Source organism: Thunnus maccoyii, chromosome 4 (genome assembly GCF_910596095.1).
Source record: "Thunnus maccoyii chromosome 4, fThuMac1.1, whole genome shotgun sequence".
Classification (NCBI taxonomy): domain Eukaryota; kingdom Metazoa; phylum Chordata; class Actinopteri; order Scombriformes; family Scombridae; genus Thunnus; species Thunnus maccoyii.
In genome coordinates this window covers 15,467,349-15,491,183 of record NC_056536.1, presented here as the reverse complement: position 1 = coordinate 15,491,183, position 23,835 = coordinate 15,467,349, and the positions used below count along the sequence as shown (strand labels likewise).

Genomic DNA, 23,835 nt, shown 5'->3' with positions numbered 1-23,835 from the left:
TGTAAAATCTTGAAGGATACTTCTTTAACTTTAGTATTAATGCAGTATTTATTTTTCATACAACAAGCCTTTTTCCACTGTAACTGTAACACATGATAGAAGACCAAAGGAATTTGCTGCAGGAAGTGTAACACAGTAACACAGTTTGTTCTGCTGATAGTTTCTTTTATGGATGTATTTATCACATCATTGGGAATAAAAATGGAATCAAACATACGGTGGAATACTAGGAGCACATTTACAGGTAAAAAGCTTTAAATTCAGTTTTCTCTAACCCAAAGGCTGTAAAAACTATGAATATATTTAATCTTTTAATGAACTGTAACTCCTCCTTGGGTCAGATTTTATTTGGTTTTTTTTTACTTTTCTTCTGCAAACTGTAAGATGAATATTTTGATATTTTGTATATTATCATTTTGTGGAAGAAGAAATTGAGACAATAAGAAGAAAAAACATACAGTGGATTATGAGACATTGACTTTAATTTCCCTGTTGTATCTTCTGACCCTTGTGAAACTGCAGCAGGTAAAATCTGTTTTTCAGCTTGTCATCACAACAACAAGAAGCTCAGAGCTCTTTGTCAATGTGATATTTTTACTCTTCCTGCAGCAGTCTCATACTGGGATGGTGATGTGAAAAATATTCCTTGGAGGAAAGTCTGGTCTTCATCCTTCAAATATCTTCTTACTAATAAAGTGAGAGAAGCCACTTTCAGACTGATCCATAAATTCTGCCAAGCAAAATAATCTCTTCTTGAATACAAAAAGGACATTATATCTACTGTGCCTTTTGTGAAACCAGCGCTGAAACACCTGAGCATCTGTTCTGGTTTTGCATCCACACTGAGAAATGTTTGTCTGAGGTTCTCAACTGTATTCATATGTATTTTTCAGTGACTATTGTTTTTTTCTTTTAATGATGTTTTCTTTGGTGTTTTTGATTATCAAAAGGAAAATTAAGATACATTAAAAAAAAAAAATCTTATTTCTTTTTTACTGAATTTTACATTCATAAATGTAAATTCAGTAAGTCTGGACCCCTCCTGCTTGTTTTTAAAATTTAGCTGAAGAGGTACTTTGACTCTATTAAGTCTTCCAAAAATGTTAAAGCTATGAAAACTGTGCTTTTAATTACAACGCTTCTGAAAGCTCTGTCATATTTATCATCTGATCATATTCATTTAAAATCAAATATTTTTGCTTTTTAATTATTGATGCTGCTCCCTTTGGTCCTTTTTTCTTATGCATATTGTTGATCTGTTATCAATATCTGTGTCCGCTGGTTTTAATTTGTTTGTTGTTCTGTAATATGTGCTTTGTTTAATAAAGTATGCGCTCCATGTTACAGATGAATCTATTTGTTCATTCAGGTTCAACCAACAGCTGCACCTCCACTCCGGTAGTCGGCAGTAACATCATCTTTATGTTTTGGGACCTGTTTGTTTGCGGAAGTACGCACGAGCTTTACGCACGCCTCTAGTTTGCGCCATGGCTGTAGAAGAGTCTAGTCTAGATGAAGGTGTCTGCGCTGTTGTAAAATAACAATAAGGAAACCGAGTTACAGTGAGCACAACAAACAGACTCGATCTGAACAAAGTCTGTTAGTACACAGTTTGACTACCAGACGTGTCTCCGACTCTGTGATCCTCCTCCTGGACAAACCAAGCTGACAACACTGTCTGTGATCCTGCAGCATGGCCCGACCTCTCCAGGTCCTCTCTCTGCTCTCCAGGCTCGGTGCTCTGTCAGTGACCCCTTCACTCTCTACTAACAGCTGTCGATTCGTTAGCAGAGGCGTCGGTAAGGCGTGGATGGGACAGAGCCATGTGCACAGAGACAGAAACAGAGCTCCGAGATACAGCGATGAAGTGTCAGATGAAGACCGAGGACTGGAGGATGTAGAGGACAAGCTGCAGGCTTTGGTTGAGTAAGAGCCAGCAACATTATTCCAGAGTAAAAAATAAATAAAAATGAAGGACAGGTTCACACATTTTGAAGTCTGTCTTAAAACAACAGTCAGATGCCCACATGAACACTGAGAAGACTAAAAGATCCTCTTCAAATGTACTTTCAATGTAAGTGATGGAGGACAAAATCCACAGTGTGTCCACACAGTCATTTGGTGCAAAAATGCATTAAAAAGTTGATCTGAAGCTTATATGAGGCTTCAACGGTCTGAGTTGGTCTTATCAAGTGGATATCTGACACATTTACAGTCTTTTTAGCATCAGATTCCCTCTTTGTGTTTCCTCAGACAGTGTTTCCCTGTTGAGCTGCGGTGGACGTATAGTAACAAAAAGAGGAACTTTAGCACTAAAAAGACTGTAATGCTGACAGATATCTACTTGATTTGACTCATTTGGAAGCTTCATATTAGCTTCAGATAAACTTTTAAATAGATTTTTGCACAGAAGGAGGACTGTGACTTTTGTCCCCCATCACTCCCATTGTAATTAAGGGATCATCTAATGGTCAGTATGAACAGGAGGAATGATTATGGCAAGAAAAACTTATTTCCTAGTTCATCTGAGCACCTGACTGTTGTGTTAAGACAGACTTGAAAATCGTGAACCTGTCCTTTAATGAACAATTCTTTCTGTATGTCTGTTTTCACAATTTGTGACCATTTAAAACATCTCTCACATATGTTTTCAGTGCGGAGAGAAAGAGGCAGAAAACAGTGAAATATCACATACTGAGGAGGCAGATGACACCATCAGGAGCTCCAGAGAGGAAGCTAACCTGGGAGGCTATCGAGCAGATCAGGTGAGGAGCTTTGTCATGTCAGTCCAGACACTGAACCGAGAATTTCACTCAAATGAGACTTAAAATTAAACGTTTCTCCGTTTTCAGATATCTGAAGCAAGAGCAACCGGAGGAGTGGACAGTAGAGCGTCTGGCTGAGGGCTTCTCCGTCACCCCTAATGTCATCCTGAGAGTCCTCAGGAGCAAATTTATTCCCGCTCCTGAGAGAAAAGCCAGGCAGGATGCTAATGTGATGTCTGGACTCAGTCAGCAGGTGTTGCCCTCAGGTGCTGGGACAAGGCAGGACAGGCTGAAGCTGCCTGGAAACCGAGTACCAGCTGCTCTCCCCTCTGGAAGTAGAGAAGGTGGTTTGGTTCCTCTGGCTGACCGGACTCTGATGATTGGAGGCAAAGGTTCAGCATCTGTGGCCAAGAGTCCCGCACCTGTTGCTGTTCCGCCCCCCCAGTTCACAGAAGATATTAGTAAAGACGCCACAGTGACAATAAAAGGAGAGGACAGCAATAGCAACACAAATCCTGCAGGGGACGACAAAGAGGATGAAGAGAGCTGGGATGGAGAGGTGCTGTCAGAGGAAGAACTTGAAGAGTTAATGGACATGAAAAATCCTTCTCCTGTGGTGCAAGTTGGGAACGATTTCTTAGACGCAGAAGGCAACTTTTTGTATAGAATCTGAGGACTTCCTGTGTTACTGGATGATCAGGTCGGCGTTATCACACTTCATAATAATCAGTGGCTTTTTACTGTGCATGATTGAACAGGCAAAGAAACGAAGAATAAATGTCTAACAAATAAAAAAAACATTATTTTGTATTTTTGTAGTTATTTATTCACCTCTTTATTTTTATTTCTTGCTACATTTTAAATTTGTATTCTCTATTTTTTGATTTCTGGATTGAATAAAGGAATAAATACAGAGATCTCTTATATATTTATACAATTCATAAATATTGAAAGTGCAAAAAATATATATGGTAAAGGTAAAAGAAACTGAAATACATTAAATGTAAACAAAATGATATAGAAAATGGTAAATACTGTAATAAATTCTTGGAAAAAAGCTTTTGTGAAGTCAGGCAGAGGATGGAGATGAAACTTAAAGTCTCCCTCCACTCAAAAATATGTTTTTCTTCAGTTGGATGTTTGAGCTTCACTGTGCAGTGATGTTCGTGCAGAGTTTGACACATGAAGGCTGTTTTCACCTTCATCTGCTGAGAGTGGAAAGTTTCTCTGTGCTCACCTTAAATCTGAGATTAAAGTGTTTACCTAATGAGCAGGTTTTGTGACATCACAACTTGTTTGGAGCCAATCATGGTCCAGTATTCAACTTACACAAGCGTGCTGTGAAAACTTGAAGCCTCCAGTGCACAAACACTAAGAATTAAACTTTACAGTGAAGTAGGAGACGTCTTGTGTCCAGCTGTTAAACGTCTGAAATGAAAAATATTTGTGTATTCATCTGTTTTGGAGTTTTTAATGAGGGAGAAGGAGGACATGTAATTTTAAGGATTTTAACTTGTAATTATACTTTTTTGTGTGGAAAAAACATATCAGGCACACAGTATTGTTCCTAGCAGAGTATTTTTATATGTTAATATATCTGGAAGAGATCTTTAAAATATCTTAACCTGCCATCCGAGAACCAGACTGTGGTTTGGTACACTGATCCCTTTGTAAATTTACCAACCAGCTGTGACAGAAACTACTGTAACCTCAGTGAGTCAGCCTCAAAGTATTTTGCAATTCCAGTTTAAGCTTTGCTCAGGGTTCGCCTTTCCAGGCTCACATTTCTACTCTGCTGTTGGGAAGAAATAAGAATAATCAGGACAAAGATAGAGGAACATATGAATTTATTGGCAAACCCAAAGAAAATTGCCTAAAATATACAGAAGAGAAACACAGCAGATACAAAGTTGTAACCTTGTATATTTACAGAACCATCACAATGATTTATTAAATTATACAGCAGTTTTAAACTGTAAGAAAAATGTGTTACCTTCAATTAATGCAATAAACCTTCATTAAATAAGAACTTGTCCAGTGTCTCCCAGTGTTTAGCAGCTACATAATAACCCTGTATCCACTGTTTTATTTTTTTTTTATTTGAGTTGATTCTCTTGTCAAAGTATCACAGTCACAATTATGTCTCATTTCAAGACATGAAAGAGAGAATAACCAGATTATTGTAGGCTATTTTCTTAACAAAGCTTTGTGGATTTAAATATTGCGAGTTAACATGCAGTTCAACGGGAGCTCAAATAAAACAAGACATGTCCTTTACTGCTCAAGGATTCATCTCAGGGGTGGGGGGAAGGGGGGGACAACTGCAACTTAGGGGTGTCACTGACATACTGGATGAAACTGGTTACACATGAGTTGATAGAAATAATAATCAGTAAATAGACACTGGCCACACATCATATCCTCACACCAGGCACTTGTATAACCACATCCAAACTATATCACATTTACTGCACGCTGAACCTGCTCGTCACAAATAAATACAACCTGTATGAAAGCAATGTATCCAACACAAGACAGACAAATATTTGTGCAAATGTTTCAAGGAGAGAAGAAAAAAAAAAAAAAGCTGTTAAGACTTGACGTGATAGACAAGACTCGTGTGTTGAGAGGCATCGGCCAATCCAGTTTTGCTTCAACATGTCAGTAGTTTCAGGATCAACAAAAACAGATGAGAAACTTTCAGTAACCCTGTTGTTTTAGAGAATTTGCTAAAATTCAAATGCCGAAACAGAAAACCAACAGTCTCAGTTTATACAACCATGTCTGTTACCTCATCTAATAGGCTACACTTTTAATTATACTATACAACATTTACATCGTTGAATTGCTTTTTCACATTGCTCCTTCGTTTCTGCCACCAAATCATATGGATGCAATGAGTCATCTGAACCTGTTGTAAAAAATAATTGTAGGTATTTACTATCAAACTATAGTTATTTGTCATTTCTGAACATCTTCGAACCACATGGCAATTTGTCATTTGTTACATAAATTCAAAAGTTTTGTTAGTACAAAAACTGCTCAAATAATTACAAACACGACTCGTATCTGACTACAGTGATTATTACAGTCTTCAATCATTAGGTCACATTTAGGAAAGATGTTAAACTACAAACTCTTAGCATACAAAGGACTATGTGCTTTAGGCAGTTAAAACTGCAGACATTGATTTTTGAACAGAATCCTGTCTTGAAACAGACACTTTACCACCTTTAACATCAACGCGTTTCACAAATAATGTCTCCATTCATCAAATGGAGAAACAGGAGACATTAGATTATTGTGCCAATAGAAGTATTTAACATGCATGGACACTATACTGAATCTAAACATGTTATTGCTATAAAAAATTAATGCAAATGGAAGTTTCCACTTGCGTGTTATTACTTCAACCGTGGTTCTTTATACCATGGAGTACCAAAAGTATGCAGGCTTGTATTCAGAGTACAGACTACCAACAGGGGATTTCATAGATCGGTGCCCATTGAGCCAGAGAGCAGGAAGCTGAAAACTGAAAATTTACATACTCCTGGTCGTCTGGGACACACTGTCTGACAAACAAATACTTCATCAAAAACAGGGATAGAGACTTGAGTGGTTTGGGGGAGATATTAACCAGCAACCAACAGCAACCTTTTTAACACCTACCAAATTGATACCACGTCAAAAATGGCAAAGATAAACAGGTTTTTATGTACAAGTGCATGAGAAAAAAGGACACACGTCTTCAACAGAAGTGAGAAGTATTTCCAGGAGCGCTCCCGGGTGATGGGAGAGGCAGGACCCGTAATGCAATGGTGGTGGATTTATACAACTAGCCTTGCTTTGAAACCCATTACTCCAGCTCTGTCAGCAGTTCAAGTTACTGCATCAGTTCTTCATACCCTAAAATAAATAACTCGATTCAAACTCAATCAAAAGAATCAATAACTGAAGCACAACACTACAAGACCTCCTTCATAGTTCTCCTCAACTGTGGCATGAGTCCCAGCAAGCCTCCGTACATTCATTATACTTCATAGATGACAGCAGAGTGACACAGACTCTTCGTCTGGTAGCTGAGGCCAAAGTTCATACTAGAGGGTGAAAGGAAGAAGTAGCTGGAGACAAAAGAGTGATAGGAACAGCGACCGGCCACATGGGTGGGCTGGAAACCTGTTGTTTGACAGGTTGTGCCTGTTATTCAAGCAGGTCCTGTGGAAAGAGAAGAACATAACATACCGGTGAAGCCAGAACCAACACAGGTGAGCAAACAAGAAGCCATTATGGTTATGTTTACTCACACTCCTAACTCAGCTGACCTAGTTGTAGGTCAATTAATGTTAATGCCTTAACTAATGTACAATCAGGCTCTAAAGAAAAACAGCTTGAATGTCTGACTTACTCAGGACTGAAAAATTAATTGAAATTTTCTCAAAATCACAATATGGCCGACTTCAATTTTCAAATCGCAGGAAGCGAAATATTTGTTAAAAGCTAAATGTGTGAAAAAATACCATTTTAAATTAAATATTGTTGTGCTGCAGAGATGTACTGGCCTACACATCATATTCTACAGACTTAAGAAAACATCTTTGTTTGGTACAGATACCTGCAAAAATCACACTGTTATCATTTTAATATGTATTTCAATGAAAATGAGAATAATGATGTAAAAATGATCATTCCCTCTAATATCGCAAATCATATCACAATTGTAATGTCAGTCAAAATAATCGCAATCAGATATTTTTTCAAAATGGCTCTGCCCTAGACTCTCTGATAACTTGAGCAGGTTATTGTTGTATCTAAACATTGTTTCAGTTTTGGGAAAATTATTTGTGGCCAACAGGAGCTGCAAAGTTTATCCGTCTCCACCCATCAGTCCTGATTCCACATTGCCTGTTCAGGCCACCGTATCAGCAAATATTAGCTTATCGCAGGTGTTTTGGCATCAGTGGCCAAAAAGTAACAAGAAAAATTACAGTACCAAAGATATGTTTGTAGTAATTTAAAAACAGTGTTGCTATTACATAGTAGAGAGAAGTGACAGGTTTCTTTTTCAACTGTAAAATGTCCCGCTTGGTGCATATGTTCTTCAAACAACACATTAGTAATCCTTATCAAAATTGTTAAAATATTAGTATTAACTAGTAAATAATTATTGTTTGAAAATCTCAAATATAAATATCAGCCTCCAGAATCCATTATTAGTATTATTAGTATTATTAGTAGTATTAGTATTAGTGGGTTATTATGTTGTCCTGTTGCTGTCTGTACAGTGTGACAGCACAGCGTCCTCATGGTGGGGTCCTTAATGTTTAATAGGTTGACAAATAAGGTTTTCTTTCTACTGTACATTGATAAACCCATGCTGCATTTCTGTACAAAATAAGTACATAATATTATCTGAACTTATATGAAACAATAATTAGCAACATGTGAAAGTCTCTAGGGTTGGGTTCAGAGACGCAAATATTGTCTGGTATCCTTTACAATGATTCATTATTGCAAAAAATATTATCGCCTATGAAGCTACAGTAAGTTATTTGTCTTTACATCAAGATGTATTGTAGATTGTTTTTGGTCCATTATTTATTTCTCATGAGCGAAAACTCAACCTTAAGTTAACTTAACCTACATAAACTCTTGACAATAATGTGGCCAAGTAGCTACTGACTGACAAAACATAAACCTCTAGTTTTTGTTTTCTATGTTTAACTGCTTTGAATTTCTACATGACATCAAGCAGGCATCAAGCTTTAAGGATACACACGTATGCCACTTGTTCCCCGGCAAAATAATGGCCCAGTGTTTACAGAAAAACCTGGTTTCTATCTTAGTTTGTGTGTGAGGGAGGAAGAATATCCACTGTACCTCATCTGAGTCGTCATGAAACTCTATCTTGCCGTTTTGAGCGTGGTTGGTCTCCAGCGGGTCGTCCATCCCCTCAGCAGCATTGTCCTCAACATGTTGCTGCAGAACAGAGTACCTGTGAACCAAGAACCTGCAGGGAACATTCAAATGCTGTTAGGTCACTCAAAACCGTCTGAAAAATACAGAAAAACACATAAAACACATAAAACACAATGATGGACAGTAAAAGAAAAGTGGTAACTCAACCTCAGACAAAAAACAGTTTGTTATCCTGGAAATATTATAAGTCTTGGTTGTGTTTGGAGTGTAATTATGTGTGGAAAGATACACTAACCTGCCACCGCAGACATATTTCTTGACGAAGACGACTCCTGCTGCAATGCTCAGCAGCATGATGATGATGACTGTTATCACAATGGGTACAGACTTGGATGTGCTACTATCTACCTGTAAAATTAACAGCAGACAAAAAAATAGGACATGAACAGATATACTGCAAGTAAACATACAACATACGTAAAACTGTATTCTATATTGTATTTTATATTATTTCTATATATCATTAGTAGGCAGAAGTACTAACCAGGGGTTGTGGGCCCAGCAGGTCGCTCACACACCTCTTACTGAGGTCAATCTCTTTACGCTCAGGCATCTGTCCTCCCTCACATTTATCTCCAGGGATTCTCCTGTAGCTGTGGACCGAGAGCACATCAGCGATTTCAGGATCAGTCGATCAAATGTGTACGATATTTAGTTGAAGGTTCGCACATGGCTTTGACCGATAAGCAGATTCATATTCACATTGCTTTAAGAGGCAAAACAGTAAACATATGCGATGCATTTTTAGCTCTATTGCTTTTAATAACAAATACAATTTATTTTAAGATTTTTTAAACTGTATGTTGTTATTATCACAAGTACAAACACACTGATTATTCTGCATCAGCTTTCCTACACAATTATTTAAATGGATTTTCATCTACTGTGGAATAATTATTCACTTTCTATTAAGTATATTAGTATTTGTGCATCATGAGCACTGTTAGATGGTGCTGTGTAGTTTTTGTGTACTTTAACTCAGCATGTTTGCCATGTGTGGACTACGTCTTGGACTGCTGCTGATTGTTTCTCTTTCTTTCTTAGTGCATATGTTTTTATTGCATTTGTTACATTTTGTGCACACACTGCTGACTAATTTCCCTCTAGTATAATGATGTTGATCTTCAGGCAGTTTGTGTGCACTGTCTTTGTATTTTTGGTTCTTCCTCATTGAAAATACGTTGCTCACTCTCACCCTCGTCAGCTTCCTCTCTGCTCTCTGCATGACAACTACTTCCTCATTCTGGTCACTTCTGGTCACTCTCTCTAAAATAAAATGCTGTCATGGCGATGCAGCGGGACAAAATATGTTCTACACTTGTCTATATATAGTTGATGTTGTAAATTAAGAAATTATCTAGTCAAAAATATACAGAGCCATTACCGCAAAATGAACCTTTTATTACGATCCCTGTTACAGTAAGACACTTAAAAATAAATGAAGATGATTATCAGGCTGACTGTAGAAATACAGATCAGTTGAAGCAAGTCATGTAATTGACAGTTAAAGGAATTGGTCAACACATTCATCTTATACATCTTGTCAAAGAGGCATTTCCTGTTTATGGAATAATATTATTTTTCATTCATTAACTAAAGTTAAATGATACAAACATGTTAAACCAAATCATTGACATGCAGAGATCTGTTGTATTCAGAGAGTGAAGCTCAAGTCTTACCCACTAGTCTGCAGTTGCTCCTCTTTTCCGTGCAGACAGAACTCCAGCACTTTGCCTTTCAGGTCTGGCTGCTCAACACACTCCGAGCTGTTCTCTTTACGGTAATATCCAAAGTCGCTGCAATGAGGCAGGAGATGCACGGATAGTAAGCAAGGGAGGATGAGAGAAGACGTAACCCTCATTAACTCTTGCTTTTGTAATTATCCGATTGTTTGGCTAAATACTTCATTTGAATTCACAATTCATTTGTACTTAAAGGAAAAATCCACTCCAGGATATTCTTACTCTGCTGTTCGGTACCAGTTTGGGATATTAAATGTGGACTCCTCCACATATTACTGTATTTTATGTTTAAAAGGAATAATTTGACATTTTGGGAAATCTGCTTTTTTACTTTCTTGATGAGAGTTAGACGATCCATCCTTAAAATACAACGCTGGCACCAGGAACCTCTCCATGAGGTTTCCAGGCGAGTCCAGGAAGTTAAATAGTCCATCACATAACCTCCCTGAAAACCTCAGTGTTGTTTTTACATTCTGGTTTTTGTACAGATGAAACAAATGACGGCTAAGCTAACCAGCTGCTTGCTCCAGCTTCATATTTAAGGGACCAACATGAGAGTGGCGTCATCTTCTCATCCAATTCTTTGCAAGATAGCAAATAAGCATAATTCCCAAAATATCAAACTCTTCCTTTAAACTGCATCCAGATACAGATACACATTTGTTTGCGCTCCAATAACAGATTTTGAAGTTAATCACATTTAAATGAGCAACATTTAACCTTCACTTAGTGTAAGTGGATGTTTACACAAGTAATTTTACTTCCAATAAAAACAAATGACAGCCAATTAGCAGTATTACTGTAGCAGCCACCCAGGACAGGTACATTAACAACAAAGGTAAGTTTAAATCTATTATTATCTAACGAGATCTACTTTAATAATGATGCTGAGGTGTTGTATTTAACATTTTGAGTGTGCATTTCAAAGTCTTACCACAGGAAGTCATCCAGGGTGCATGGACACACAGTTGGCTGGGTGTTGACCTGGTAATCTCGTCCGTTCCAGCATACAGAGTCCTTCCTCAGACGCAGGAACCTCTCTTTGTAGCCCAGCATGCAACCATCATTGGGGTCGCTGATGTCATCAGAGTGGGCCAACCACTGCACATAGTCCTTGTCATCACCTAAAAACATCAATATTTTGGATTCAGATTTCATAACATTGTTATAATCTCACACAAATGACAAAATATTTTTAAATGTACCTAAGTTCAAATCATTTTGTTGTACCAAACATATTATCGTTCCACTTACAGTCTCTGGTGAGGAGATCCCTGAAGTCAATGGTGATGGAGATCCAGTACTGGCTGAGGAAGGAGTCTCTGTAGCCCCAGATACTGACATTCATGGAGCGAGCGCCCGGCTCTGATGCCAGACCAGTAAAGTAGATGGGTTCTTTGGTGAAGGTGTACGTACCCCAGCACTGTCCCTCATCAGTAGAGAATCTGCCAGGACATCAAAGAAAGAACAAACATCAGCATAAACCAAAGAAACTTTAAAGTAAAGCAAGGACACATGAGAGGGAGTGGTACAGCGTACAATACTAGCACAAGGCTAACCTCAAGCATGTTATTGCTCTTATACAACATTTAATTTAACATCATGCTTTAATCTGAACAATGTCAGGGGGCACTAGGTTTAGATCCCTGATCCCTCTCAGATGTACGTCACATTGGATAAAAGCGTCTGCTAAATAAAATTGTAAATTGTAAATTGAGTTTGGTCCTCTGTGAAAAAACAATTCTTCACTGTTGCTAACAGCCTGTTATGTCTGACAGATTCCTCTGGTTTATATGTATGAGGTGATTCATTGAGTGCTGTGCTGAACATTAGATGCAAGAAAGGTTTGTTGTGTAGTGGACTCTTGTACCAGGTTCACCTGGAACCTTGGAAACAGCTCTTATCAGTGTTCCCATCCTAATATTCCTGTTTTGTTGTTGTTATTGTGGAGGTCTGTGAGTTGACAACTCAAAAGGCTCTTTTCATGAGACATCAGACCTGCCAACCCTGGAAGAATTTTTTGAGTACCACTTCCGCAACCTAGATATGTCGGATGCAAATCACTTTCGTTCGCACAATGAATTACTGTACATAATTTGCAAACATTAGCATTACATGCGTACATCATTTGCATAGATGCAGCAGTCAAACAGACAAACATTTGAGGGAAAATTTTGTGCAGATGTCACTACGGTTAGTTGATCCTTTATGCCTGTTTGTCCATTTGTCTTTCACCCGCCTAAACACAGCTTACCAAGGAACACAGTTTAATTTAGGCTACACACTAACCTCCCACTACTGCAGCATTTATATCGTTTCTATTGTTTACAACCTCCACAATAATCAAACTTCAAGCCAGTTTGAATTTTGAAAATATGATTTTCAGCTAATTTGATTGACAATGTAGTTGTAAAACCCAAACCAGCCTAAACAGACTATTTTGTGGCTACAATGAAATAAATATTTTAGAGCTGGTTAATACAACAGTTCTCATTACAGGGAGGCTATTACTTAATGAATATGAACATGACTGTTGAAACCGTAGAAGTCATCACATCTCACCTTACATATTGTACTAATTTGCAGTGAGGGGGTGGTTCCTTGAAAATTTTCCTGGAGTAGGCAAAGTTACAGACTACAGTGCCAACACACACACACACACACACACACACACACACACACACACACACACACACACACACACACACACCTAGCAGACCACAGGCCCATTCTGCCTTTTACCCACACGTAACGTTAGGGTAACGTTATTGACGTTAAATATTTTCCCAGAGTTGGAAGGTCTGTGTTAACTTAACTCAATTCACAATTTCAACTTTCCACATCCACCCCAGTCCGTTTACGTTTACAAAGGAGTTAAAAGTAGCGTCCTCACTTGAGGAAATAGGCAGCTGGAGTGAGAAGGGGGGACGAGAGGGTTACAATCAGTGACATGATGCTTTCGATTTGCGGTCTCTTGAAATGACATTGCGCATTTGTCAATCATTGTCATCCCCACTTGATATTTGGGTGAAGGCTGGAGGAATGTATCCGGTGCTATGATTGGTCGAACTCTTCTTCTTCTGTTGCTTTTCGGCAGGCTACAAGCTGCTGCCTCTTGCTGTTAGATTTGAGTACTGCACGTGCACAATTGAACCATAGATGTATGAATTGAACTCACAGGCGTCCCCAGATTTTTGCGTAGTTTGACAAATCGTATCAGTGTACTTTGATGTCTAAATATGTACCTGCTACACAAAATGCGTACAGGTTGGCAGGTGAGACATTTAGACATGTGACAGTAGGAAAAGCACAGGTGTAAATAATAAAATGAAGGATGGCTGAATTCCATTTAGCTGCTTCAGTTTCAGGGTCCTGGTATTGTGCGCACTGGCTCACTGTCACACTGACTTGACTTATTTGGACACTTGAATGGAACAGAGCCGTCGTTGATGTTATACGTAACACCTGTGCTTTTCCTACTATGACAAGTCTAAATGTCTGCTGTGAAAAATGTCTATTACAGTGAGTTTTAATTGAATTATTTAATTAATTAGAAAAATAAAAACAGACTTGTCCAACCATCAGTTTATACTAGTCCCTCCGACTCACCTGATCTTGTTGATAGGTTGAGTGGGACTGTGCTCCACAGCCACCAGCAGTCCTCCAGAGTCCAGAATAGCATAGTGATGGGGTCCATCGAGGGCCTTTATCCATGTGTACCCCCCATCATCAGAAACATACACATCAGGTCTCATCACTGAGATGGCATCACCAACACTCCCTGATGGAATATGTGAGATACACAGAAATAGTCAGATACGACAAAAGCTCAAGCTTATCCAATTAAATCATTCCCAGCTTATCTCACACAAAACATTGATATTGATTAAAAAATTATATGAAAAAAGCTCTGAACTGAGAATTACCATGAGCTAAGATGAGACCCACAGCGTTTGGTTCACTCAGAGGCAGCATTGGGACATTCAGCCTCATAGCAGTACTGTAGGCTGCGTGGATGTGGAGACTGCACTGTAGACACAAACACAACCAGCAATTACTATCTGGCTGTTTATAGCAACGACACTGTGAAAGTCACTGACTATAAGTGCAAACACTGCAACGATACTGTATTGTGTTTGCACTGCAATCCAAAAGTAATTTTTTATCAATTCATCATACAGTGGAGTACTATCAGACACTGTAACTTCTAAATATACACAGATTTCATCAAGACTGCTCAAATTTCTATTCTTGTACTTCCTCCAGAGACACCAGTTTCCTCTCTTTACCTTGTCTGGGTCTTTAGCTGTAGCATCACATTTGCTGTTGGCAGGTTTCCGCAGGGGAACCCATTCCCCTCCCTGATCAAAGGACACCACAGACTGCACGGAGTTATCTGAAACAACAAGACAAAGACATTTACAGGCAGTCTTAGATGTTCAGCTGATGGTCCCATCCAGAAACAATGTGGGCAAATAAAGCTTAAAGTCAATGATCCTAAAATTACAAGTAAGAGTGAGCAATGCAAGGGTCACATGGTTACTGCCCTGGCAACAATCGTGTAACCACAGAATGGTCACGTAGAACAGTGGCGGTAGGAAAAACAGTAGATTAAATTAAAGGAGAAAGACAGAAGGGGTTTTCAACTAAATACAGTGAGCAGCAGACATGATAGAGTTAAGATTTAGCTGGTTATGTGAGGTATTTCTGCCCAAGTGTCAGCCAGCCGCTTCAGACAGACAGCACATCTAACACTGAACAGCTAATTAAATATTTACCTAACGCCCTCCCTCTGGCATGTAATAGAGAAGTCATATGTGTCTGTGTTTCTGTGGGAATCTGAGTACAGGCGTGTGTTGCTATTCCTTTATCTAAGCACAGGCACATGAATAGATCTACCTTCAGCCAGGACGCTGGTGATGAAAACTCCTCGCAGGGAGGTGACGTTAGTGAAGTCTGTATCGCCCCCCGTGGTGGTGTAAAGGTGGCGCTCCAGTGACTTGGAGTAAACAGTGCCGCGGTCATCTGATGCATAAATGGTACCAAATCCTGTATCTATGGACGTAGAGAAAAAACACAAACAGGTTCACACCCCGGATGAAATTCAGGTCCGAGGTTTCAGAGCTGGTGACAGGAAATAATGTATTGATGATAATGAAGTATGTGGAGACATTACACCAATATGTGATAGTTGAACATCTCATTCCAAAACCATGGGCATTAATATGCTGCCATAACAGCCTCAGCCGTTTCAGAACGCTTTCTACAAGACTTTGTAGCCTGACTGCAGGGATTTGCTCCCATTCAGCCAAAAAAAGAGCGTTTGTCAGGTCGCTCACTGATGTTGTGCTACCAGACCTGGTGTTCTAGCTCATCCTAAAGGTGTTGGAGGGCTTAAGGTCACAGATCTCTGCAGGCCAGTCAAATTATCATACTACAAACTCGGAGAAACCATTTCTCATATGGAGCTGGCTTTGTACAAAGAGGCACTGTCATGTTGAAACAGTAGCGGGCCTTCCCCAGACTGTTGACACAATGCTGGAGACACATTGTCTGAAATATCCTTGTATGCTATAACAATAAGGTTTCTTTTAAATGGAAATAAGAGGCCTAACACAAACCATGAAAAGCAGCCAAGTACATAGAGGTATGTGGGCAGGTGTGAAGGGTAAGTAAACTACTAAAATGTGTTTTATAATATTAATAAATGTGAAAAAAGTTTTAACTTGTGGTGAAACTTTTTTCACATCTGACAAAACATGTAACCATCATTTGCATGATATTCTGTACATGGACAAACACACTGTCTGTCTCCTACTCTTCTATATCGTTGCCACTTGACTGATGATGATGACTAAATGTGTAAAGTTGCTGTACTGACCTCCTGGCTCATCGACGTGCATGAAGACCATTTCGTCATTGGCTGCCAGAATGGAGTAGAACTGCTCGTGACCAACAGGGGGCAACTGAGCCATGTTCCAGGTGTCACCCTGGTCCACTGACACATGGATCATCCTCAGAGTGCCCTGCAGAGAGAGTAGAACACAGGAGTGTTGAGTGAAAGGAAGTGTGATTACTTCATGAAAATGTACTTATTAAATTCATAAAACCAGGCAAAAGAAATGAATCAGAATCAGATTCATGTGTACGACTAAGCACACAATATGTGTCCTGAGAGCTCAGTAAGTGCAGCAATATCTACATGGAGCATATATTTAACAAACTATTATTATATATAGACTCTGACAGTTTCAATAAATTGGTTGATACAGAAGGAGAAACACGAATGTGCATCATCATGCTGTTTTCTATGATCATTTCCCCATCAGTTGTGAAAACACCATCAACACTTCCCCATATTTACCAATAAGTGACACTGCAGCTTTTTCTTATAAACACAGAGGTATAAATAAACAATATTTTGCCTGTGGATGCCTGATCATGTTTCAGCATACTGACCTTGCCTGTCATTACAGAGGCGAAGAGGAAGCGTCCACCCAGGCCGAAGGAGTAGATCTTACTGGCGACAGTTTTGACAGTTTTTCCGTAATCTGTCGTCCTCCTCAGGTCCAGTATTCCCCGGTCACCTGAAACAACGAAGACAACTTAGAAATGAAAATGCTGAAAGTGCAACGATTGTATGCAAATTTACAAGTGTAACTAATAGCGACAAGCAGTGTTTAAAGGATTAAAAGGTTAAATATAAAAATAAGGATATAGGTATAAATACTTTGCTTCATCTGTCATCATGATACCGTTTGTCATTTCATTCTTTTTATTCATAATCCAACCCAAACCCAGTCACTTATCTTTCTATCTTCAGAAAAATTAAAATACATTATTTTCAATGTTCTGTTCCTCAACAATCTATATGTGCATAAACAAAACTGATGAGGTCAAAGCAGATCTGGGTTGAAGTTGTACATGATCATTTTTCATTTTATTTTTTGCTTAAAGAGGAGAGCTCTTACTGCAGGATCCATTGAGGTTGGCTGTGAAGAAGATGGTATTTTTCCTTCCCCTAGAATCAGAGTGGAAATACCAAGAATTTCATGTAAGAGAGTCAACAGAGTCAAGGACATCTAAGCAAAATAGATGTAGACTGCTTTGTTAATACGGATATTACAGATCTCAGTATGCTTACATCTCAATAAATAACAAAATCAGGCTGCATGAAGGAGGAAATTATGTCTCATACATGGTTTTTTATGCATTCTCTTTCTTTTCCCTATAATAGGTTTGGCTTTATTTTTCAAATAAGTATCACTTGACATGACTTATCAAATGAAACCAGCATGCAGCCATGCCCTTCCTAAATATTTACTTTATTTTGAGTATTGTGTTTGACTCCTGCCAAAGTTGAACGTGACCCATTTCCCTGCATCCTGTTCACATCAGTGTCTCTCAGAATAATAATAAAAGGTTATGTCGCAAGACTGTTTTGTACATGCAGCTCTCTCAGACACTGTGACCTTGAAAGTAAAGCCTTCAAACTGAAACAAACAAAAAAAAAAACATTTACAGCTGCCAAGGTTACTAGGGGATGCGTACAAGGAAGTGCCTCCAAAACAACAACAAGACTACTGCGGAGTTTGGCCACAACAGAGCTAGTCAAGCAGTCACTGACTGCAATGCAGTTTTACTGCCTTCTTTACAAAGGTGCAGCAACTATTCAAGTCCAGGAAGAAAAATTGTGAACATTTGTCTTAAGCTAAATAATATTTTTACAACTATAAGCAAGAGAGATTAAATTAACATAACTTTTAAACAGGCCAAAACATGGTTAAACATAGTTAGGTTTTGATCACTTATCATTCACAGTAAGGAATGTGGAGCTCCACCTGTAATAAATATTTTGAAACTAAAAGAAGTGACTAACAGATAACATATCACTTCATGAAATCTTTTCTACATTCCAAACCAATAAGAATGGAGTTCTTCTACTCCTCTATGATCCCAGTGAAAAGTAATATTTCCCTAAGACACAGACAATAGGGGATATTGAATAACACTAATGCTTGTTCACTGAGCACCTGACAAAGGTGCAAACATTTTCAGTTTGACTCGCCTCTTACCATTTCACCAGACACACCATGTCGTGGATCTTTTTCCAGTTGCTGCCAAAATCTTCCGACACCCACAGTTCATTCTGAGGACAGAAAAAAAAAGTTTTCTTAAAAAATGAACTCACAGTTCAACTGCAATGGTGCCACTGTTTACACGGGTCACACAGGCCTCCATATACTAGAGCTGCCAATAAACACCAAGCCTGTGTTAATAAATGTTCTCTAAGCAAACACATAAAGAATGATTGACCAGCAGGAGTATTGTTGTTATGAGGAAGTAGGAAGTTGAAGATGATTGCCTTCAAATTAGGTCAATTACTGGGTTTTACAATAGGCCATGAAAAGGTCACTCACCCTCTTAAATTAATGACAGATTTCAAACTACTAATAATCTGAGATGCCCTCATACAGAACTGGAGCTTTTCAGTTTAGACTGACTATTCTTACATCCTCACAGGTTACTTTACAAACAGAATATCTCTTTTTAACATTCACTTCTTACACTGTTGCTGAGGACCAGCAGCGCATTGGAATTCTCAGGGTTGTATGTGATCTGCATCAGGGGGACGAAGGGCAGGTCCAGGTGGATGAAACTCTTTCCGAAGTCATCGGACACAAAGATTCGTGACCCAAGAGTTCCAGACACTTCACCTGTCAGGATCACCTATGAGCCAAAATTCAGACTGATGAAGCCATGTAAGGGGATAAGATGTTAAAAGGCTGTTTACAGTACTTGACTCACTTTCCCGGAGTTCTCGGGGCCGATGGCGATGCCAAACTCTGATCTGATAAAGGTGTTGTTTATGAGGCTGGTCACATCCTGGAATGACTTCCCATAGTTCTCACTGGCAAGACAAGTGGTTTCAGCCATGTTATATCAAATACAAACAAAGAAGATAAACTACAAAGATAATAAAACACACCTTCGATAAAGTTTAGACTGCCCGAGTCTTATCATGAAGAAGGGGACCTGAAAAGTCGTCAAAGCCAGGATGACCTGCCAAGAAAGAAGGTTCAGCTTGAGGAAAGTGGAACATGAATCATTTATTAATGCGCATGAGACCCTGATGGTGAAGGAAGTCATTATGTGATGTGAGGCTCTCCCTGTCATTTTCATACAGTGTACTGTGTACTCATGTCACACAGGGATTAACACTGCATGAGAGGCCTGTTAGGTGCAGAACTCACCCCTGTGCCATCTCCAACCCAGGCCAGTGACACCGACCCGCTCAGGTCATTGAAGGTATACTGGAAAATAAAAGGAGAAAAAAAAAAATCATTTTCATGTGTTTTATTTGTGTGATGTGTGACTGCAGATGTGTGAATGATCCCACATTATGAGAGGAAAAACCATTTCAGCCCAGCCGACAAAGAAAAGGACAAACTGACTACACAATAATAAATTGTATTGAACACCTATTTGTGAATTTTGCCTGCAGACTGTGTATTTTGGCTTCGACTGCCACCGTGTCTCCCCTTACCATGTGTTCAAGCATGTAAAAAGTGAAGCACCACTTATCAGAACAGACAAGCATTTCAGCGAGCACGAGGCTTCTTGCCAAACGCTCTCAGCACAGACTTCTGAAAACCATATTAAACCTGAGGTCGAGAATCAAATGTTCCCTCTGCCAATAATTTTGTGCACATCAAGTCAATTTAGCAGTGTGGAAACAACCAAAATACTTCTGCTTTCACTGTCAGAGAGAGTCCTGCTGGCTGATGCAACGGTCTTCAATCCTGAATCTCATTCTGTGGCCTTTTAATCTTCAATTACGTGGACATTCACAAACTGTTTCAGGCAGATCTCTTTCTGCAGCTCATGCTGTAAGCAGCTCTAGTACCGGTGGGACCTGCAGCAGTAACCTCGAGGGGAATGACGACGCTGAGCCTTTAGGAATTCTGTCGACTTTAGATTACTGAGGCCGAGTATACAAAGGCTGCAATGCAAAGTTGATCACATGGCAATGAGGAGCTAGGCAAATAAGCAGCACAGGACTCCGATGATGTCGGCTTCCTGTTTGTTTTCAGGAGAGCATTGAATTGTTGCCTAGACATTTCATAAGCTGCGTTAATATTGGCCGCTTTCTCTTTCTGGCAAAATTCTGTGCTTAAACTCTGAAATCCATTGCACATCTGGTGACACCGCATTTAGCCCTCTTTACTATCCAGGAATTAAGAGCAAGTAAAAACAAAATACTGTAGTCTGTGTATCCTGATAGACTCCCTGCGTGCCGACTGCTTTCACTGCCACACAAACACAGCTTTTAACTACAAAATAACTACCGCACAGCCAGTCACAAGGATTCTCCAGGGCCAGATCCCCGTCTGCTATCAGGCAGATTTACACCCAGTGAGGCAGAGAAAAGTGGGATCCTCAAATACAGAATATACAGCTGCTTCCTTGAGAAGAATAAGATATATAGGTCATAGTTAGTGGAGCATTTCAGAGGTAAACCGGTCGGGTGGTGATTCAGTGGAAGAAAATAGGCGTTGTTACTGCTTCACTACATTGCATAGCAGTATTTCACTGCACCAAATATTAAAGAAGACACATAATCATGGTGCTGCACAACTAGCAGCCAAAAAAGATTAGAGATATAGGTAAAGCTACACTTTAAATGTGTCAATTTCATGATAATACACTGGATATAATGTTTTAATTGTATGTTTTTGTTTTACAAGTCAAAAAAAAAGAAATAGCTGCTGTGCCAGTAGCCTCCATGCAGTTGTTATTCTGGGCTGCAGAGCTCACAGTTGGATGGAAAACAGCCCATCAGCGGCTAGTTTCTGAGTACACTGAATAGCTGATTAGGCCTGTTAGTGCACCTGGTTCGCACCTGCGCAGCATCTCCTCTGCTCCCATTTAATTGTGAGACGAGCAAAGTGGAAACAGGACCTCAGTTTAGGTAACTTACACTGTGGGTGTTTTCAGCTAACTTGGTGTCGTATCCTTGAAGAGCTTTGCAGGAGTCGCCCTGCTCGGTGCTTCTTCGTTTTATCTTGTGGTTTGGTGATGGAGCCAGCCATGCAGGCAGAGACCTCTTTACGATTTTCGCAGCTCTCTCCACTGTGTTTGAATCCCTCACAAAAACCGGCTGTCCGGAGGGTTTGGATCCCCGCTGGAAATCTAAACCGGCTGCGAAAGTTAAAAGCGATAACAGCAGATAACAAGGCAGCAGAAGTCCCATCCTCGCTGTTAGTGTCACCGGCACAGAAAACAAAGCAAAGAAGGGGGGAAAAAACACCCCAAAAACGAGTCTTTGTTTATCCTAGTCTTGCCTAGAAATTGAAGGTCGCTACAGCTCTGCCGCGGATGACATCAACTAAACAGTAGTCCTCCTGACAGCGACTGTTTCGGGCTTTGAAAACACGGAGCGCCCTCAAAGCTCCGACTGTTTCCGCGCACAGCAGCGGAAAAAAAACAAATATTAAAACGGTGCAAAAAAATTCGCAATTTCGCAAATTTGAGCGGGGTATTTAACGCCAATTATTCGCGCTGCAACTCCTCAGACCAACATGATACACTGTACCGATCACTCAGAGTGAATCTGCGGGTCGTTGACGGTCTGTGCACAGATGAGACGATCTGATTGGTCGGTCTGCTCCTCTCGGTCCACGAATCCGCTGCTCTGATTGGTTGAATTCTAGACAGGAGCTGCATAATTAGCTGTCAGAGGCTGCCAAGGTAGGTTGAGCAATACTATCATGTAAATCCATCCAGCCACAACTTCAATTAGAGAAAAACATGCTTTTTTCGGCTACTATCGGTTGTATTTGTGTAGAAAATCTTATTTGGATACAAGTGACATGCTAGGTTGACATTACGCCATATTCCCAATAACAGTGGAATTACACCTTGATGTTTTAGTGCTGCTTTGTGATGAATTTGCTCATGAGCCCCATGAGTCAAGCCACCGGTCAAAAAGTAATGGGCCTAATAGGGAAATAAATCAATAAAAAGAAGAAGAGGAAATGTGAACATAAGCACATGTGTGTTTTGCCAAATGTGATTTGTCTTGTCAAAGTTCTATATTTATTTCCCCAAAGTACAAAAAGATAAATGTAGTTCTGTATGCAAACACACAATTCACAGGAGAAACTGTCAAACAGTTGACATGTCCACAAATGAAAACCAACAGGTGTCTGAAAAGCTTGTGTGCTTTGAATTCACTAGCCTTTATTTATAAGGGTGATGACTATGATACTGTGGCTGATCCCATGACATTTTGGAACATTTCATGAGTGTGTGTAGATTAAATACACACAGTAATCATCACTGGTGTAACTAACATGTGCAACATATCAGGTAAATCCACGTCTTCACACTTGCCACAGCTCTCTTTGTTGGGGATTAAACAGCTGGATATGTTGTGATGTTGGGAGGCTCAAACAAGAAGATTAAATCACACTGAATCTGAGTAATCTCTCCACCAGTGGGACATTCTTGCCATTAATGAATTGAAATCCTTAACCCACACAGTGTTTGAAATGCTCTATTTTTGCTTGAATCCATCTGAGGTGGTGGAGAAGAGGATGCTGAGCAAGCTGGTGAACATCTGAATATCCTGAACAACATTTCTCAACCCCTCCATGAAGTGTAGAGTTTATGAGCGATGCGGTCATTGTGAGCTGCTGGTGGCCATCAAACTTTATGATTCATCCCCCCTCTGCTGCAGCACCGACCTCACAGACCTCTGAGAATGCTGATGTCTTCCAATGGACATCCCTCTTCACCACAGAACAATACAATCTAAACTCTAAACACCCAATTCATCTTATAGACCATTTACACAACTGTCTGGCACAAATTTGTTAATTCCACTTAATCTGTTTGATTTTAATTTCTGTTTGTATTGACTGTTCACAATCTGAACAATTATAATTTGTACATTGTCACTATATGGCCCTATTTCAGTTTAATTTGACTTATATACTGTATATTTTTTATCCATGAACTAATATCTGCATGGTTGTACTTGTACATGACCTTGTACATATATTTTTAGAAGAAATCCCTTATTACATAGACATTATCAGAGTTTATTGAATATAGTAGTTAATTTATGTCGTCACAATCAAGAAGAACAGGGTCAATAAAGACAGCTAACCTTTTTATCATGTGATCTGAACTTCTATAAAATGAATTAGGGCAGATGTTTTTGTCTAGCCGGCTGCATTCTCAAATTATATTTATTCATTTTGTTGGTAGTACTGAGTCATTTTGTGTTCTTGATTAAATTTGTGCATGTGATGAGACAGTGGGCCATAACAAACCCATGACTGTTG

The 23,835-nt window shown here is 39.4% G+C and overlaps 2 protein-coding genes and 1 long non-coding RNA gene across 3 annotated transcripts; 2 read left to right on the top strand and 1 right to left on the bottom strand.

The window, feature by feature from the left end:
- Window positions 1–1,448: 1,448 nt before the first annotated feature.
- On the top strand, window positions 1,449–3,575 carry ngrn (neugrin, neurite outgrowth associated). Its single transcript, XM_042409467.1, has 3 exons — window positions 1,449–1,926; window positions 2,655–2,765; window positions 2,853–3,575. Exons 1-3 carry the CDS (start codon window positions 1,694–1,696, stop codon window positions 3,436–3,438), a joined length of 930 nt encoding a protein of 309 aa, XP_042265401.1. The 5' UTR covers window positions 1,449–1,693; the 3' UTR covers window positions 3,439–3,575.
- Window positions 3,576–4,595: 1,020 nt separating this feature from the next.
- On the bottom strand, window positions 4,596–22,234 carry sort1b (sortilin 1b). The gene is made up of 20 exons (XM_042408166.1): window positions 21,465–22,234; window positions 19,738–19,797; window positions 19,473–19,546; window positions 19,292–19,394; window positions 19,052–19,213; window positions 18,559–18,632; window positions 17,455–17,504; window positions 16,943–17,070; window positions 16,365–16,509; window positions 15,383–15,538; window positions 14,773–14,879; window positions 14,410–14,512; window positions 14,093–14,264; window positions 11,738–11,928; window positions 11,418–11,607; window positions 10,421–10,537; window positions 9,226–9,334; window positions 8,977–9,089; window positions 8,643–8,772; window positions 4,596–6,980 (listed from the first exon to the last, which is right to left on the bottom strand). The coding sequence occupies exons 1-20, from the start codon at window positions 21,735–21,737 to the stop codon at window positions 6,966–6,968; spliced, it is 2,472 nt and encodes an 823-aa protein (XP_042264100.1). The 5' UTR covers window positions 21,738–22,234; the 3' UTR covers window positions 4,596–6,965.
- On the top strand, window positions 21,015–23,664 carry LOC121895212. The gene is made up of 2 exons (XR_006095710.1): window positions 21,015–21,455; window positions 23,068–23,664. It is a non-coding gene; the product is annotated as an uncharacterized LOC121895212 (long non-coding RNA).
- The last annotated feature ends 171 nt before the right edge of the window (window positions 23,665–23,835 follow it).

Coding starts and splice junctions, on each gene's coding strand:
- ngrn (XM_042409467.1), top strand. CDS start 1,694: ATGGCCCGACCTCTCCAGGTCCTCTCTCTGCTCTCCAGGCTCGGTGCT. Junction 1,927..2,654: donor AAGCTGCAGGCTTTGGTTGA/GTAAGAGCCAGC, acceptor ATATGTTTTCAG/TGCGGAGAGAAAGAGGCAGA. Junction 2,766..2,852: donor GAGGCTATCGAGCAGATCAG/GTGAGGAGCTTT, acceptor CTCCGTTTTCAG/ATATCTGAAGCAAGAGCAAC.
- sort1b (XM_042408166.1), bottom strand. CDS start 21,737: ATGGGACTTCTGCTGCCTTGTTATCTGCTGTTATCGCTTTTAACTTTC. Junction 19,214..19,291: donor GCCCCGAGAACTCCGGGAAA/GTGAGTCAAGTA, acceptor TTTGGCTCATAG/GTGATCCTGACAGGTGAAGT. Junction 15,539..16,364: donor GCACGTCGATGAGCCAGGAG/GTCAGTACAGCA, acceptor CTACGTCCATAG/ATACAGGATTTGGTACCATT.